The sequence below is a fragment of the Entelurus aequoreus genome, linkage group LG04 (assembly GCF_033978785.1).
Source record: "Entelurus aequoreus isolate RoL-2023_Sb linkage group LG04, RoL_Eaeq_v1.1, whole genome shotgun sequence".
In the NCBI taxonomy this organism is placed as follows: Eukaryota; Metazoa; Chordata; class Actinopteri; order Syngnathiformes; family Syngnathidae; genus Entelurus; species Entelurus aequoreus.
The window spans coordinates 24,794,741-24,813,576 of NC_084734.1; the positions used below are offsets into that span (position 1 = coordinate 24,794,741).

The 18,836-nt window shown below is 39.5% G+C and overlaps 1 protein-coding gene across 2 annotated transcripts in view; it reads left to right on the forward strand.

The window, feature by feature from the left end:
- LOC133648385 (gamma-aminobutyric acid receptor subunit rho-2-like) overlaps nt 1-18,836 on the forward strand; it is a 56,348-nt gene that overhangs the window by 36,106 nt on the left and 1,406 nt on the right. The window contains exons 6-9 of one of the 2 annotated variants that reach the window (XM_062044424.1): nt 10,186-10,326; nt 12,101-12,253; nt 17,240-17,448; nt 17,516-18,836. The exon at nt 17,516-18,836 is cut by the window's right edge and continues 1,406 nt beyond it. In XM_062044424.1, the coding sequence (XP_061900408.1) occupies nt 10,186-10,326; nt 12,101-12,253; nt 17,240-17,448; nt 17,516-17,821 (809 nt within the window). In that variant the 3' untranslated portion in view covers nt 17,822-18,836. Of the gene's footprint in view, nt 1-10,185; nt 10,327-12,100; nt 12,254-17,239; nt 17,449-17,512 lie in introns of both variants that reach the window. The other variant, XM_062044423.1, reaches the window with a different exon arrangement.

Consider the following 18,836-nt stretch of genomic DNA (forward strand, 5'->3'; position numbering starts at 1 on the left):
GTATTATTCTACGAGAAATGCTACATGTGCCGGAATTTTCCAGCTGGCGCTGGTTAGTTTTAGTTTAATTGACTCCTCACGCGGACTAACAGACACTGTATTGCCTGTGTCCGCGCTTGCTCTAGTGTAGTTAGTCAAGCTTGACTCAAATAGTGGTCTATAATTCTAGAAAGAGTGATGACGCCTAGTTAGTGTGAAGGCCTTCCCTCTTCAGCACACCCGGTTTGCCTGTGTCCGCGCTTGCTCTAGTGTAGTTAGTCAAGCTTGACTCAAATAGTGGTCTATAATTCTAGAAAGAGTGATGACGCCTAGTTAGTGTGAAGGCCTTCCCTCTTCAGCACACCCGGTTTGCCCCAGACAGAGGTCAATAAACGTTAGTCCCTGTTCTCTACAAAAACTAGCAAGCCACTTGTTAAGCGAGACTAATCTGCTATACCTCTCATCATTGCCTCTCGCAGGCAGGGAGCCAGAGACAAGTACTCGATGATGAGACATCTTTCTAGTGAGATTACAAGTCCAAGCTATGTTCCTCTTTGTAATGTCTGACTGTCTCATCCTACGATGTGGAGCCGACGTGTACAACTATGTTCGCGTAGCTCAGGGGAGGGCAATTCATTTTTCCATGGGGCCACATGAGAAACAGAAAATATTGTGGAGGGCCGGGCCAAAAGGCTTAACTCAATTCTGCATAATATCAATTGTATTTCTTTATAAAAAGCAGTAAATTGCATTGTTTAGACAAGCTGGAAAAGTGAGGTTGCCTTACAAGAATGTTATTTATTCAATTAAATTTCCCAAAACAATGGTAAACAAAATGTGAATGTTTTTTAACATTTGTGACTCATTATATTAGTGATCATATTCAGTCACATTTTGAGTTTCATATACTGTTGAAAATAGGTTCCAGCTTTCTAAAAACATCAACATATTGTCTTTGTACTCCAAATATTCAGCAAGATAAAACATATTATAATAATTAACTAATCCCTGAACTGTGATTTTGAGAAAAAAATGCCTCCAAAGAAAGTGTTCCACGTCGCTGTTAGTTGGTGTCTTTACATTCCTACATTTGTAGTATAACCACGTCATTTGGGGTTTTTCGGGAGGGTTTTCTTGTTCAGTGAGAGAAATCTAGTCCCTGCATCAAAGTCAGGTTGAATGTCTGAGGTGGAGATACGAAGCGAGCAGTGAGAGAGGATCTATACCGGATTTTGTAAACCTTATCACTGAGAATGTTTGTTGCTCTCAAATTGCCTGTGATTCAATGCTCATGCCCTGATGAAGTTCACTAATTTAGTGACAACATCAATAACATGGTTAATTTTTTGCACTGACTTGCAAAACACATGTTGGTGCAAAAATAAAATTTTCTGATCTGCGTCAATGTATCACTTTATCTTGCATACGTTTCAAAAATCTGACATTTTTCCCCGTAAGATTTGGACAACCGTCCGTTGTCACACCTGCCAGTCTGTCCCATTTCGGTCCGTGTGTCCATGCATGCATTTACCTCCGTGAACAGACCAGTCGTTGTCAATCAATCAAAGTATATTTATATAGCCCTTAAATCACAAGTGTCTCAAAGGGCTGAACAAGCCACAACGACATCAGATCCCACATAAGGGCAAGAAAAAAACTCAACCCAATGGGCACAATGAGAAACCTCGGAGGGGACCGCAGATGTGGGGACCCCCCAATGGGCGACCGGTGCAATGTATGTCGAGTGGATCTAGTTAATAGTAATCTAGTCCATAGTGAATGGAGACAAGTCAGCAGCGCAGAGGAGTGGTCCACCCCGGGTTCCGACTTTGTGGTTTGTGGTCACGCAGGAGAGGGGGACAGGGCAAAAAAGAGACGGCAGATCAACTGGTCTAAAAGGGGGGTATATTTAAAGACTTGAGTATACAAATGAGTTTTAAGATCGGACTTAAATGCTTCTATGAAGTAGCATCTCATTCCAGAGTACTGGAGCCCGAATAGAAAATGCAGGCTTTTTTTGGGCTCTGGGAATCACCGGAATTCTTAGAACACAGATTTCTGGCCGGGACATATGGTAGTATTTTATACGTAAGTAGAAAAACCTTAAAGTCGCATCTTAAAGGCCTACTGAAAGGATTTTTTTAAATTTAAACAGGGATAGCAGATCCATTCTATGTGTCATACTTGATCATTTCGCGATATTGCCATATTTTTGCTGAAAGGATTTAGTATAGAACAACGACAATAAAGTTCGCAACTTTTGGTCGCTGATTAAAAAAAGCCTTGCCTAGCGTGACGTCACAGGAGGTAGGATTCCTCACAATTCCCCGTTGTATACAATGGAGCGAGAGAGATTCGGAGCGAGAGAGATTCGGACCGAGAAAGCGACGATTACCCCATTAATTTGAGCGAGGATGAAAGATTTGTGGATGAGGAACGTTAGAGTGACGGACTAGAATGCAGTTAAAGACATATCTTTTTTCGCTCTGACCGTAACTTAGGTACAAGGTCTCATTGGATTCCACACACTCTCCTTTTTCTATTGTGGATCACGGATTTGTATTTTAAACCACCTCGGATACTATATCCTCTTGAAAATGAGAGTCGAGAACGCGAAATGGACATTCACAGTGACTTTTATCTCCACGACAATACATCAGCGAAGCTCTTTAGCTACTGAGCTAACGTGATAGCATCTGGCTCAAATGCAGATAGAAACAAAATAAATAAATCCCTGACTGGAAGGATAGACAGAAGATCAACAATACTATTAAACCATGGACATGTAACTACACGGTTAATAATTCTCAGCCTGTCAAAGCTTAACAATGCTGTTGCTAACAACGCTGAAGCTAACTTAGCAACCGGACCTCACAGAGCTATGATAAAAACATTAGCGCTCCACCTACGCCAGCCAGCCCTCATCTGCTCATCAACACCCGTGCTCACCTGCGTTCCAGCGATCGACGGCGCGACGAAGGACTTCACCCGATCACAGATGCGGTTGGCGGCTAGCATCGGCTAGCGCGTCTGCTATCCAAGTAAGTACTCCTTGTTGTGTTGCTACAGCCAGCCGCTAATACACCGATCCCACCTACAACTTTCTTCTTTGTAATCTCCATTGTTCATTAAACAAATTGCAAAAGATTCACCAACACAGATGTCCAGAATACTGTGGAATTGTTCGATGAAAACAGAGCAGTTTGTATTCGGTACGAATACTTCTGTTGCAGTCGTGACGTCACGCGCATACGCATCAAACATAGACGTTTCCAACCGGAAGTTTAGCGGGAAATTTAAAATTGCACTTTATAAGTTAACCCGGCCGTATTGGCATGTGTTGCAATGTTAAGACTTCATCATTGATATACAATATATATCAGACTGCGTGGTCGGTAGTAGTGGGTTTCAGTTCCTTTAAGTGCACAGGAAGCCAGTGCCAGTGCACAGGAAGCCAGTGCCAGTGCAAGAACTTTCTTGTTCATGTTGTTGTCCCTTTCATTGACCGCAGTTATCCTATGGACAAATACGAGTAACTGGGCTGTGTCCAGCTCCAAAGCCAAAAGTCAAAACTTGCCACTTCACGTTGCAGCTGAAGGAAGCTCCAGAATCCCAGCTATGTCCTTGATTCTTCTCCTCATGGTTTGCCTGGACTTTTCTTTCAGGGCATAATAGCGCTGCAGAGTCCACCAAGCACTCTTTGACAAACTCCCCCTCTGAGAATGGCTGACTTTTCTTAGCGATTTGGGGGATATCACAAAGCTAGTCTTGGTTGCTGCATCCCTGGAGGTGTGAAGCTTGGTAAAAAAAAAAGCCTTGCTGCTTTTTTAGCTTAGCTAGCAAAGCTTCCAATGTCCGCGCCCAATAAACAACTTCATAGTTTTTGTATTTCTCCGCGTGTTTCGTCCCGTAATGCCGACTCAAACAAACTAAACACACGGCTTTACCTCCGATTTCAGTAAATAAATACTAAGCAGTCCATTTTTTGTTGAAAACAAGCATGAGCTTGTGACAACGGATCAATCACGCACACTAATTTAAGTATTGCGTCATTTTGTACGTGAATAAAAAAAAATACTTTCCAAATAAAAGCAATGCAGCTTTAATCCATGGATGAGGTAAAATTATGAAATGGTAATTTTTTAATTCCAAATTATCTTAAACGGGTCGGTCTGAGTCAACCAAAGTAGAGTCAACCATTGTATGGCCCGGGTGCCATAGAATGCCCTGATTAGCCTGTCGTACGTGTTTACTCGGCCTGTTGTGAGTCAGCTCCCTAAGACTAGCTTCAATGTCAGGTGGCCCTGGGAATACACTTAATTATGCCTGGTTTACGAAGCTGTATGTTCCGGGTAATGGACTTTGTGGTCTGTGGTCACGCAGGAAAGGGGGACAGAGCAAAAAAGAGACTAAGGTGACTAAGGTGTGGTGCCCGGTAGACTGAGGTGTAGGACTAGCTAAAGGGCTAAATCGTATTGCGTCATTTTGCGTGTCAACTCGCTACAGCTAACGCTAGCAAATGTGTCCGTGTTACGAAATTACTAGTCCTTTAGTAGGGTATGGGAGCCATACTCAGGTTGTTTCTTTCTCCGAGTCGAGTTCTTGCTGTCTTCAGGGCAGTAGCAGCAGCGCGAGGGAGCAGACGCCTTCGGAGCGTAGTTGCTTTTGATCGTGACGAGCTTAGCTTCGTTAAAGCTAACGAAGCTAAGCTCGCTAGCTGGTTGTAGCAAGAACTCGTTCTTACAGTCTTCGGAGCAATAGTCAAAGAGTAGCAGCAGCGTGAGACGACTTCAGAGCATAGTTGCTTTGAGCCGCGACTAGCTTAACTTCGTTAGCTTAGCAGTGGGGCGATGAGAGGTGTGCTTGGCAAGTTTGATAAGACTACTAATATGTTTGAGAAGGAATACAAAAAGCTGTAAAACAATTACGAGCACACAGATAGAAAGATAGTACTTACCTTTTTCGCGGCAGCAGCGAGCGGCAGCAGAGTTTTCCAGACGTGACGTGTATATACACTAATATGTGTTTATATATATATATATATATATATATATATATATATATATATATATATATATATATATATATATATATATAAATAAACTATATCTACAAATGTAAAGAATATTTACACATATGAAAACAGTAGAAGTGAAGTGAATTACATTTATATAGCGCTTTTTCTCAAGTGACTCATAGCGCTTTACATAGTGAAACCCAATATCTAAGTTACATTCAAACCAGTGTGGGTGGCACTGGGAGCAGGTGGGTAAAGTGTCTTGCCCAAGGACACAACGGCAGTGACTAGGATGGCGGAAGCGGGGATCGAACCTGCAACCCTCAAGTTGCTGGCACGGCCGCTCTACCAACCGAGCTATACCGCCCACATGTAAGTATAATATATGCACAAATGGACCTTGCCAATAAACTGCAATAGGTTCAAACATTCTTTATTATTGCCCACTCTACTTACGTCTCTGGTCGTAAATTTGTTTGCTTGTTTTTGAATTGTGATTTTGGTTTGAATTGTAAATGGGTTATACTTTTATAGCGCTTTTCTACCTTCAAGGTACTCAAAGCGCTTTGACACTATTTCCACATTCACCCATTCACACACACATTCACACACTGATGGCGGGAGCTGCCATGCAAGGCCCTAACCACGACCCATCAGGAGCAAGGGTGAAGTGTCTTGCTCAAGGACACAACGGACGTGACGAGGTTGGTAGAAGGTGGGGATTGAACCAGGAACCCTCAGATTGCTGGCACGGCCACTCTCCCCATTTTTCGGACAAATTAAGCTTTTACAGGGCATCAAGACAAAGTCTAAATCCAACAACTGCAATTTAAGGCCTTAAAATGCCAAAAATTGTCCTAAAATACCATTAAAGGTCTTTTATATGATTGTAAAGGTCTTAAAAATATGTTTACGTTACTTTTATTTAAAACATGCATAAACTTCAGTTTTTCTTTTAAATGTTTCGATTTTAGTATATAGTACCCGATCAGAATTTATCCCCCACCACCTGTCACAGTTTAGCATAGCAGCGGAGAAAGCCCACAGCTAAGCCGGTGGATGGAAACGTATAAAGCATTGGTGTTAAACTCAAGGCCCGGAGGCCAGATTTGGCCCACCACATTGTTTTATATGACCCGTGAAACCGTACAAATAATGTGAGTCAGGAAAGCACCTAATTTTTTTTAACTAAATGTATTTCTATTTTGACATAAACATTGCATGTAGGCCTACTGTGTGCAATTGCATGTATTTTGACTTTACTAAATGATAAATGATAAATGGGTTATACTTGTATAGCGCTTTTCTACCTTCAAGGTACTCAAAGCGCTTTGACAGTATTTCCACATTCACCCATTCACACACACATTCACACACTGATGGCGGGAGCTGCCATGCAAGGCGCTACCAGCACCCATCAGGAGCAAGGGTGAAGTGTCTTGCCCAAGGACACAACGGACATGACTAGGATGGTAGAAGGTGGGGATTGAACCACAGTAACCAGCAACCCTCCGATTGCTGGCACGGCCACTCTACCAACTTCGCCACGCCGTCCCCGTACTATTATCTGATCATGCACTAAACATGTATTAAAAACAAAAATAATAAAATAAGTACTGTAATTGCTTGTCACCATGGTTAATGATTGCAAAACTAGCCATCAGTTTGTATAAAAGAAATGGAATAATTGCATAGGCAATTATGTAATAATTAGCGCTGGCAAATGATCCTTAAAAAAAATCTGATTAATCATTGTGACAGACTCGTCCCTGGTTCCATGGACCATCAAATAGAGACATCTTCGCTTCGAGCAGGTCTTTTATATTATTATATTTCAATATTAAGTCTTTTGTGCTTTTCAGCACTTGCCTCCCTCTGCTGCTCGTTCCGCCGTCTCTTCAGCTTTTCAGCCGGCCGCGTCTTCTGCGTCTTTTGCTCCGTCTCTCTCGCTCCTCCAGCACTCCGGGCTCTCCACCTCCTTTTTCCCCGTCGTCCTCGGCTGCCGCCTTCTTAAACACCGCGAGGGGATCATCAGTTGATTGTGACCAGGTGCGCGATCCCCGCACCTGGTCACGATTGCCTCGCCGCTTGCTCGCCGTCCCCGCCTCCTCGCCTCCATCTTGGAGCGGGCTTCGGCGCAGCACGCCTCGCCGTCGGTCCTCCGGACCCGCCTCCCCACAATCATAATTTTGAATTTGAATTATTCAAGAATAATCACAATTTTAAATTTGGATTAATTGTGTTAATCATTGTTTTTATTTAGATTATGTATGGTTAATCACAATTTTGAATTTGGATAAATCATGATTAATCACAGGTTGTTACTATTTTATACACGCTAAAATAATCATAAAATATTCAGACAAAGAAACAATTTTATTGTCAGAATATTTTCCAAATGTTTTACTTGAATGCACATCATTTATTTGCGGAGTTTTATCTAAAGTCTCATGTGAATGTATTTTGAAGTGCAATTCGCAGTCTGAGTCTCCTCACTCATCTTTGCACCGATGTGTGCATTGATCTGATCACTGACCGTAAAACCTGCGCCGCCTTTCAGGTTACCATCTGCGGTTGAGGTAAAGAAGCATGTAAGGTCAATATAAATTGCGTGATTAATCTGCGTACATACATGATTTATGCGATAAATTGTTGTGTGATTATTCACATTGTTATGATGAATCATTATTTTTGATTCTTTTTTTTTTTTTTTTAATATCATGAGGCGATCATACCGTATATTTACTGTTACATGCAGCCCTCTGAAGGCAGTCATAACTGAAGTGGCCCTCAATTAAAATGAGTTTGAGTGTTTAGGACCCGGATGTGGAGCCATCGAGAAGCAACTTTGGCGGTAAAAAGGAATGGAATGATAATGTAAAAATAAAAAATCCGGAATAAGTCTTTGTCAAAAGATGCTGAAACACTACAAACACTTGTCACAAAGGAGTGTTGTGTGAGATAAATATGAGATGTTTACTAGTGAAATCATACTATACATACAGTAAGTTCTCTGTGCTAGTAGTATTAATTGTACTCACAGCAGTAAAACTATATTAAAACATTATTCTTTTATATTATTTATACTATTTATTCCAATAATTTCAGGTTAGTTTATTATGCCTAATTTTTCCTCCAAGCTTATGCAGCAACTGACATTATAAGCTATAAAGGTTGTCTGTTTAGTGCGCAGGTGTAAAACTCAAGGCCCAGGGGCCAGATCTGGCCCGCGACATCATTTTATCTGGCCCACAACACCTGGAAATTATGTGTCAATAAAGTACTTCATATTTTCTCACTAAATGTAATATGTAAAAAAAATATGTACTGCTTAAAATTGCATACATTTTAAACTTTAATAGTATCCATAATTTGCAACAAATATTACAGTATATTATCACACTTTCTAAAAAAAACGTGACTAAATAAAAATACTAAACTTTACAGCAAACTACCCATCATTACTGTAAATTGAAAAAAACGACTACTGTTTTTTGCGTTAAAATTCTGTTGACTAAGCGGCCAGTTTTTGACTGTAAAATCTACGGTTGATGTTTTTAACGGTGTATTACTGTAAATGGAAAAACTGGCAGCTAAGTTGCCAGAATAAAATAAGAACTTGTACTGTACTGATAATATATCTTCATGCTGTCCTGGGTGTCCTTCTGGATTGACCGCAGGGCCGTCCCTGCTAGAGTATCATTAGGTACACCTCTGCAAGCTACACAACATGAGCCAAATGTTGAATATGCTGGATAAAAAAAACTGGCAGCTAAGTTGCCAGAATAAAATAAGAACTTGTACTGTTTTTCCATTAACAATATAATGTTGTAAATTTAACACAAAAATTCTGGCAACAAAGCTGCCAGCCTTTTCCGGCAGTGTTACTGTTTTTCCATTTACTGTAAAATGTTGCAAACATTTTTTTAAAAAACACTATATTTTACAGTAAAATTTTGTAAAATCGACAGTCTACTTTAAAAAAAAAAAAAAAATATATATATATATATATATATATATATATATATATATATATATATATATATATATATATATATATATAAAATAATGAAATCCAGAGGCAAATTCATACATTACAAGCGGCCCTCTGATGGCAGCCATAACAAGGAAAATTGTTACACAAATGGTAGTGTTTACACTCATCTTATTGTGAGGTGAGGAAAGCGAGGAAGATTTGTGAATGTCATCTTGTCGTGTTTAAATAAAAACTAGTCATTGTTTATTTGCAATATGTTTTGTTTTTTAAAGTCACAAAAACAGGTAAATATTTATTCAGATACAAAATGAGCTGAGCAAATTATTCCCATCCAAATTCTGTTTCAGGCTTGCAAGCCATTATCACCTTATTTCTTTCTGCACTCTGTTTTTTACAACTTTGTGCAGATACAGTAGCACAGTAGTGTTTGCTACATTCTGACATCCGCAAAAACACTGCAAAACTTTACTCTACCTTTACTGCACCTTTGCAAGAAAACACTTCTATGGCAAATCTTATAAATGGCAAATGTGTGTATCATATAGTATGAATGCCAAGTAAAACTAAACTATTAATTCAATTAATTTACAATAGAGAGTATTCTAGTGTATTGAGTTAAACCATTTTGTTTACCAATGTGAAAGAGTAGCCTTGTGGTTAGAGTGTCCGCCCTGAAACTGGAAGGTCGTGAGTTCAAACCATGGCCGAGTCATACCAAATATTATTTAAAAAATGGGACCCATTTGGCACTCAGCATCAAGGGTTGGAATTGGGGGTTAAAAATTACCAAATGATTCCCAAGCGTGGCCACCGCTGCTGCTCACTGCTCCTCTCACCTCCCAGGGGGTGAACATGGGGATGGGTCAAATGCAGGGGATAATTTCACCACACCCAGTGTGTGCGTGTGACTATTTACTATACTAGTACTTTAACTTTAACTTACAATTTATTCTGGCCATCTGATTTTCCTCTATGTCAAGTACAAAGACAGAGGAAAATCAGATGGCCAGAATAAATTGTATGTGAGAAGTTAAATTATATTCATTATGTCTTCAAAAGTCTTACATTGGACTTTATAAAACCTGCAGAGACCATGTTTCAAAAGGTTTAAAGGGCGAGTACAGCACTTATTTTTCTACATGATGTGTTTATAAACCATATTGAAATACATGCCCTCCAAAATATTTTTCAGATGCTTACACAGACGAGGACCTGATGCTGTATTGGAAGAGCGGTGATGAGTCTCTGAGTACAGATGACAGGATTTCTCTGTCTCAATTCCTCATCCAGAAGTTTCATACAACCTCCAGATTAGCTTTCTACAGCAGCACAGGTACAATGTGTAATCACCATAAATATAGAAAAAGTGCTTCAAATAATGCAAAAAAAACAACATTGAAATGAGAAACATTAGTAACTTTATGGCAAGATGGTGAAAATGACTATCACTAAGATATGTAACTGTAATATATCTTCTTGTACGATGATTCTACATCATCTACTATTTCCAGAATAATGTTATAATGATTCAGTGTGGATTAATCCAGACCCATTTGTGCCTGAACTGCAAAACAGAGTTGACAAAATATAAGATAAAATGACAAAATGCTAAAAACTAGTTGAATTATCTGTCCGTGATTAGACATCCTAAATAAGATTTGTATATAGTATTTTTAACATAGAAACAAGTATTTTATTCTGAAAACAAGTATTATTCAATTTGCAATTATTCAATAAAGCATCCTCCTGTTGCAGAATCTTTAAACAAGATTTTCTATGTGGGGAAAAGCAAAATATCTTATTTGACTAGTTATTTTCTCAATTTTAACATGTTTAAACTATAATAGATCAAATATCAGCTTTATTACTAAAATGAAGATTATTATGTAAAGCGAATGATTTAGGTCATTCGCTTTTGCCTAGGTCTGTTTTACAGACCTAGGCAATTAAGGCCCGGGGGCCGCATGCGGCCCGTTAAGCTTTTCAATCCGGCCCGCCGACATTCCCCCAATTTTTTTTAGATCTTTAAGATGGAAACTGTAGCTGCCATTATGATGTGCAGTGATGTTTTCAAATCTGCACTTTTTCATGATATACTAGTTACTATGGTCAGAACAGCTCAGACGAGGCACCAAGCAGTGTGGGTGGGGAGCGTTTCCACAGAGGCCAGCCTGAAATGCGGGTGTCATGGACAGACGTGGAGGGAGATTTTTCAAACAAAGTTCTAAAGCTTAGTGATATATCAGATACATCAGATTGTAAGTGGGTTTTTTTACCCTTCACGTTTATATTTCGCTGTGTATGTTGCGTTTCGCTTGATTGTAAAATAAGTCGATCGAGAGGGGGTCTGACGTTCATGTGTTGTCAATATTCAGTGTTTTATCATTCATAGTTACTATTGTTAAACCCACATTCTTTATTTTCATGTACATTCTGGGTCTCATTCAGTAAAAAAAAAATTAAATCCATTCTGTTTTTCAAGACGTTTTTAGCATTCAATCAGACATTATTGTGAGGTTCTGTATTAGTGTTCCTTTAAAATGAGATCACTTTTTTTCTCTAAATTTGGCCCCCCGAGTCAAAATAATTGCACAGGCCTGACCTAAAGTAAGAACTAGCGCTTAAAACTAGGGATTTAAAAAAAAAAGAAAAAAGTTAAATCTTGGCAAGTAGAAAGTAATTTCACCTGTAGTTTTAATTGAACCAAAGAACATGCACTACATTTTTTACATGTTTTAAAATATTTAAACACAAAGAATGCTATCAAAACTCCTCTTTTAACGATCAAAAGTAAGTAAAGCAAACAAATTGATGTGGGATATGAACCAAGGATGTCGTTGTGGCTTGTGCAGCCCTTTGAGACACTTATGATTTAGGGCTATATAAATAAACATAGATTGATAAAACATTGAATTCAATTATTTGAATAATAATTTAAACTAAAACAATTTACAAATATATTTTTTATATGTATTAAAAAGGAAAATATGTTTAAAACCGTTATATTTGTAGTAGATTTTGATTGTCTATAAAACAGAGTGTCTCTAAAAAGGTGATATTATCATTGGTATATGCATGGAGTCTAAATGCTAACGTTCTGTCCCCAGGCTGGTACAACCGCCTCTACATCAACTTTACATTGCGGCGTCACATCTTCTTTTTCCTGCTGCAGACCTACTTTCCTGCCACTCTCATGGTCATGCTGTCCTGGGTGTCCTTCTGGATTGACCGCAGGGCCGTCCCTGCTAGAGTATCATTAGGTACACCTCTGCAAGCTACACAACATGAGCCAAATGTTGAATATGCTGGATAAAAAAAACAAACACTTACTTGCAGGACTGCAATCTATTTTTTGGGTTAGAGTAAATTTTCCATCCATCCATTTTCTACCGCTTATTCCCTTCGGGGTCGCGGGGGGCGCTGGAGCCTATCTCAGCTACAATCGGGCGGAAGGCGGGGTACACCCTGGACAAGTCACCTCATCGCAGGGCCAACACAGATAGACAGACAGACAACATTCACAATCACATTCACACACTAGGGCCAATTTAGTGTTGCCAATCAACCTCCAAAGACATGCACCTGCATGTCTTTGGAGGTGGGAGGAAGCCGGAGTACCCGGAGGGAACCCACGCAGTCACGGGGAGGACATGCAAACTCCACACAGAAAGATCCTGAGGCCGGGATTGAACTCACGACTACTCAGGACCTTCGTGTTGTGAGGCAGACGCACTACCCCTCTGCCACCGTGCTGCCATTGTCATGGCTGCAGTAAGATCTGCAGCCATGACAAAATATCAGACAATCTCCATTGTCAATGACAGGCAGGAAAATAAAGATAAACACATAGCCTATGTTGTAGGCATAGGCATAGGCTCATACGTTTTTAAGTCGAAATAAAAAAATAAATAAAAAATGTGCCTCATAAGCCTTAGGCTGTCAATCACGCGCACAAACTTAAATTATACAATAACATGTGTCATCCCTATTTGAACAAAAATAAATTAGATAAATAATAATAATAAATTACCTGCAACTTATTGGCCAAGGCAAATAGCTGAAGGGGGGAAATCAAACCCATCAGACTGCACTTTATCATCAAACTTGAATTATAATGAAAATAGACGGTCGCGACAAACAAAGCAGGCTAAATAGCCTTACATTGTAGCCAATCGGAGATGCGCTTCACTTGAAAGCGATGCCAAATAATTAACACACAGTAGTATATCTCAAATAGAAAAAACCCAGAATAAACAACGCAATTGCCTTAGTTCCTTTGCATTGTAGTGCGCCCAAACAACACGTAACCATCAAAATTATTCAGCTGACCGAACTCAATATAGGTTAGACATGAGCTTATTTGGTATAGCCTAGTTAACGTAGACTAATTCGTTTAACATATCCAACCGTATGTCTACTTACTTTTTTTTTTGTTAGCACTATGCAGGAATAAAATGGCATCTACAGTGCCAGGATTCAGGCGAGAGCGCCTGGCCTCTAAAATGCGCCCTGCTGCGCTGAAGGAGCGCTCACTTGCGGCACTCAATTGTTGCTGGGACGCATAGGATTCTCTTGGCAAGGTGTTGTAGTCGTGGGAATGATTGTCCTTGTTTCCCCCAAAAGGAAAGTAGATTTTCCTCTGCTGATCCGTCGAGATAGAAGTTTGTAGAGGAATAATCTACTTCATCAACAAGCACAGGTGTGAAGTCAATCCTTTTCTTTTTCGGTGATGCGCCATCAGCTCCAGCTCCAGAATAATTGACTGTTTCAAAGAGTGCTGCTCGTTTTTCGTATGTGGGTAACAACATGTAACTATGTTAGTTGCACAACCACGGTTTCTGATAACTGCTTCACATCTGTGGCACATGGAGTCGACAGGTATTGCAGCCCAGGACAATTGTACTACGTTCCACAATTCCTCTGCATTTTTTGGTTTTGCCTCATGAACAGCATTCTTTATGTCAGCCCAGAAGTTTTCAATGGGATTAAGGTTCGGGGATTGTGCTGTACTTGAATTCTGTTTGTCTGGAACCATGATTTTACTCGCTTGCTGGTGTGTTTGGGGTCATTGTCTTGTTGAAACACCCATTTCAAGGGCATTTCCTCTTCAGCATACGGCAACATGACTTCTTCCAGTATTCTGATGTACTCAAACTGATCCATGATCCCTGGTATGCGATGAATAGGACCCACACCATAGTACGAGAAACATCCCCATATCATGATGCTTGCACCACCATGCTTCACCGTCTTCACTGTGTACTGGGGCTTGAAGTCAGTGTTTGCAGGACGTCTGACAAACTGTCTGTGGCCCTCAGACCCAAAAAGAACAATCTTACTCTCATCAGTCCCCAAATTTTACGCCATTTCTTTTTAGGCCAGTAAGTGTGTGCTTTGGCAAATTGTAATCGCTTCAGCACACGTCTTTTTTTTTAAAAATGGGACTTTGCGGGGGCTTCTTGCTGGTAGCTTGGCTTCACATAGACGTGGTCTGATTGTTACAGTACTCACAGGCCATCTTAGATCTTCTTTGATCCTCCTGGAGCTGATCATTGGCTGAGCCTTTGCCATTTTGGTTATTCTCCCATCCATTTCAATAGTCGTTTTTCTTTTTCTTCCTCGTCTTTTTGGTTTTGGCTGCCATTTTAAAGTGTTTGATATCGTTTTAGCTGAACAGCCTATCATTTTCTGCACTTCCTTATAGGTTTTCCCCTCTTTTATTAAATTCTTAATCAAAGAACACTCTTCTTCTGAACAGTGTCTTCAACGACCCATTTTACACTGTTTTTCCAAGGACAAATGCACAGCCAGCATATGCAACGTTAGTTGCCTTGATCCTAAAATAAGGGCCACTTGTTTAACATATTTTTTTTTACACATAATCAATGATGTCTCTTATGGAACGCAGCACTGCTATTTTTTTGAACACGCCCCTTTCAGTAAATGATCAGTTTCACAGAATCAGCAGCATGCACATCATTCCTGTTGGGTCTGTTGGTTTTCTATACCTTTACTAAACCTTCTAGAAACTTACTTGTAGTGTAGCAGTTGAAATTCTAACTAAAACAGTGATTTATCTTGCTAGTGATGTGGGACTGCTATTATTTTGAACACAACTGTATATATATATATATATATATATATATATATATATATATATATATATATATATATATATATATATATATATATATATATATATATATATATATATATATACATATACACACACACACACACACACACACACATATATATACATCCATCCATTTTCTACCGCTTGTCCCATTTGCAGTCGAGGGGAGTGCTATCTCAGCTGCATTCGGGCGGAAGGCGGGGTACACCCTGGACAAGTCGCCACCTCATCACAGGGCCAACACAGATAGACAGACAACATTCACACTCACGTTCACACACTAGGGCCAATTTAGTGTTGCCAATCAAGGTGCATGTCTTTGGAGGTGGGAGGAAGCCGGAGAACCCACAACACAAGAAATTTCACCTGGCCCAGACACGGAAAGGATTGATAGATTGACCATGCACGCAAGCCATGCTTGTTGGGGCCGTGCATTGTCATGCTGCAACATGACTCCAAACAACCCACATGGCTTGAATTAATGCAAGTTAAATGACTGCATTTTGTTACAAATTCCTACAATTTGTGTTTTATCTTTCACAATGTGTGTTTCTGCTACAGTACATGTCTTATCTGTGTAGTTTTTGATGTATTTGTTTTAGTATTTGTATTTGTCTTAAAGCACAGACCAAGAGTGGCAAACATAAATCATGAAGCATTTAGTACGATGTCAATAAAGCTTTCTGGGACCCATTACCTCCCTGCTTGGCACTCAGCATCAAGGGTTGGAATTGGGGGTTAAATCACCAAAAATGATTCCCGGGCGCGGCTACGCTGCTGCCCACTGCTCCCCTCACCTCCCAGGGGGTGATCAAGGGGATGGGTCAAATGCAGAGGACAAATTTCACCACACCTAGTGTGTGTGTGACAATCATTGGTACTTTAACTTTAACTTATTCTATTCTAACCCAATCCTAGATTATGGCGGAAAATTGCTGGAAGGAAAATTGCAAATTGTTCTTTCAGTGGAACAAGTGAAGCCCAATGTGTTAAATTCCTTTTAATGTTTATTTTCAATTGTTATTTGACTGCAATTAGAAACATATGTTCAATGTATCATATGTTGTTCTGTTCTAATGAAGCCAACAATCACATTTGTTTGTGGTCCCCTTTATTTTGAAAAGTATCGAATTACATTACATAGGGTAGCACAGTATACCAGGGTAAATGTGCCTCACAATACGAATATCCTGGGTTCAATCCTGTGTGGAGTTTGCACGTTCTCCCCGTGACTGCATCCTCCCACCTCCAAAGACATGCACCTGGGGATAGGTTGATTGGCAACACTAAATTGGCCCTAGAGTGTGAATGTTGTCTGTCTATCTGTGTTGGCCCTGTAATGAGGTGGCCTTCCGCCCGTGTGCAGCTGAGATAGGCTCTAGCACCCCCCTCGACGGTAGAAAATGACTGAATATTGCATTTAACAAATAAGGTGGAGAATGTTGCATTTACAAAATAAGGTTCAGAATGTTTGCATTTTGCAGATATAAATAGGAGCTATGTGTGAAATTACTGTACGGATAAATATATTGCATGTTAATTGATGTATGTTATATTGTCTTATATGTACTAATATATATATATATATATATATATATATATATATATATATATATATATATATATATATAGTTGGCATATGTCCACAGCATATGCCAATTTAATAAAACCAATCACCAATGTGTTCCAACAGCTCTACTGCTATCCTTGACCGCTAAACAAGCAGTTTCACTTACACTTATCCGGTACATAAATATGTATATTCTCACATTAACAGTAAGCAGGTCTCCTCTTTACTTTGCTACCAAGGTCAGTAATATCTTTATTTATTTTGGGTATGTCCAGGGTTGAAGTGGTTAACTTTAAACACTATTTTGTCTATTTATAGCTACAATCATATTAAGTGAATCATTCCACTTATTGTTGTCTCCCACAAAGCTAATCCTCCTTTTGACATGCGTTGTGTAAACTAGTTGATATTAACTGGCGACTCCTGATGACTTCTATTTATCTGATACAGTGGAAGCGTTTAGGTCAGTCCCGCTCACTGTATCGTATACCGGCCTGTGGGGTTCCACTGTTCATGAATAGTGTTTCTTTTTTCTTTTAGGTATAACAACAGTGCTGACCATGTCCACCATCATCACTGGGGTCAATGCCTCCATGCCCAGGGTCTCCTACATCAAAGCTGTGGATATTTACCTCTGGGTCAGTTTTGTCTTCGTCTTTCTGTCCGTCCTTCAATACGCGGCGGTCAACTATCTGACCACAGTCAGAGACGGTAAAGACAGAAAGCTCCGGGAAACAGCGCGAGAACAGGTACACAAGTATTCTTGAAAATGCAATTTGAATTGGAACATTCATATTTTCCATTTGTTTGTAGCAGACACTTCCCTGCACCTGTGGCATGCCCCATGCAAAGACAATGATGATGGATGGGGCGTACAGCGAGGCAGATGCCAACAGCCTGGCAGGCTACACCAGGGCTTCTATGGCAGCTGAGGACACACAAGACAAACATGAGCAGATGATGGTGCAGCTTTCTCTGGACGAGTCCACACTAACCAAGAGGAAGAGTAGCCGCAATTTTCGGATAATCCAGAACACCCACGCCATTGACACCTACTCTCGATTCATCTTTCCTGGTGCCTACACCCTTTTTAACCTTATATATTGGTGTGTGTACTGCTGAAAGACATATACTAGATTTTTCCACTTGCAGTTTGCTCAATTCATCCAGCAAGACAACTGAAGAAAATGGTGTTACCACCGAAAATCATTTTAATTCTGGTTAAACCCTTAAAATCTACTGGATTTTTTTGCATAAGTCTGTAGAAAATAAATACATATAATAAATAAAAAAATAAGAACAAAACAATAAAATTGAAATGAACAGCTTCTGAGTTCAATGCATTACATACTTAATTGATGTAGGCTACATAATACATAAATACTATTCTTGTGGTACTCATTGGGCGAAATCTGGGAACTCTGATACTAAATCGTGTGCTGGTATGACATTGATTTATAAAAAAATTCTAGAAAATCCGGGATTTTTTTTATAATTGTTGAAAGGGAGCACACAATTCCTGAACAGGCTGAATATTTTGGAGTTGGAACGGTTTGAATCGGATAAAAAATGTGGGAGTTGTGGAACTTTGAAAAATGTCCCATTCTTTTCAATGGGAATCTCATGGAAATTTGGGAAAAGAGGGAATTTTGGTGTTGGAATTTTTCAAATCAGTCGAGAAAAGTTGTAGTAATTGAAAATGGAAATTTGGGAATTTCAGTAATTTCTTGGAAAATGCTAAAAAAAAAAATTGTATTACGAAGTTCCTGGAAAACCGAGAATTTTTCCAGTTCAAAAAAACAACTTTGTTTTTTGTCCTGATTAAGAGGAATGTTGTGACAGTGGAACAGTTGAAGTGGGTTCAAAAATGTGGAAGGAGTAGTCGACAGAAAAAAAATGCGTTTGAAAAAACGAGAATTCTTGGAATTCCTGGAATTTTTTTTAACTTGAAAAAAATAGTTTTCCGGATGAGTGGAATGTGTTGAAGGTGGAATGGTTTGAATCGGTTGAAAATGTGCAAACGGTGGAAGTTTGAAAAATAGCCAATTCATTTAAAATTATAAAAATGTCCCGGAAAACCTGGAATTTGTCATGGGTAAGCCCGCGATTCCCGTATAGGCTGAAGAGTTTGAAGTTG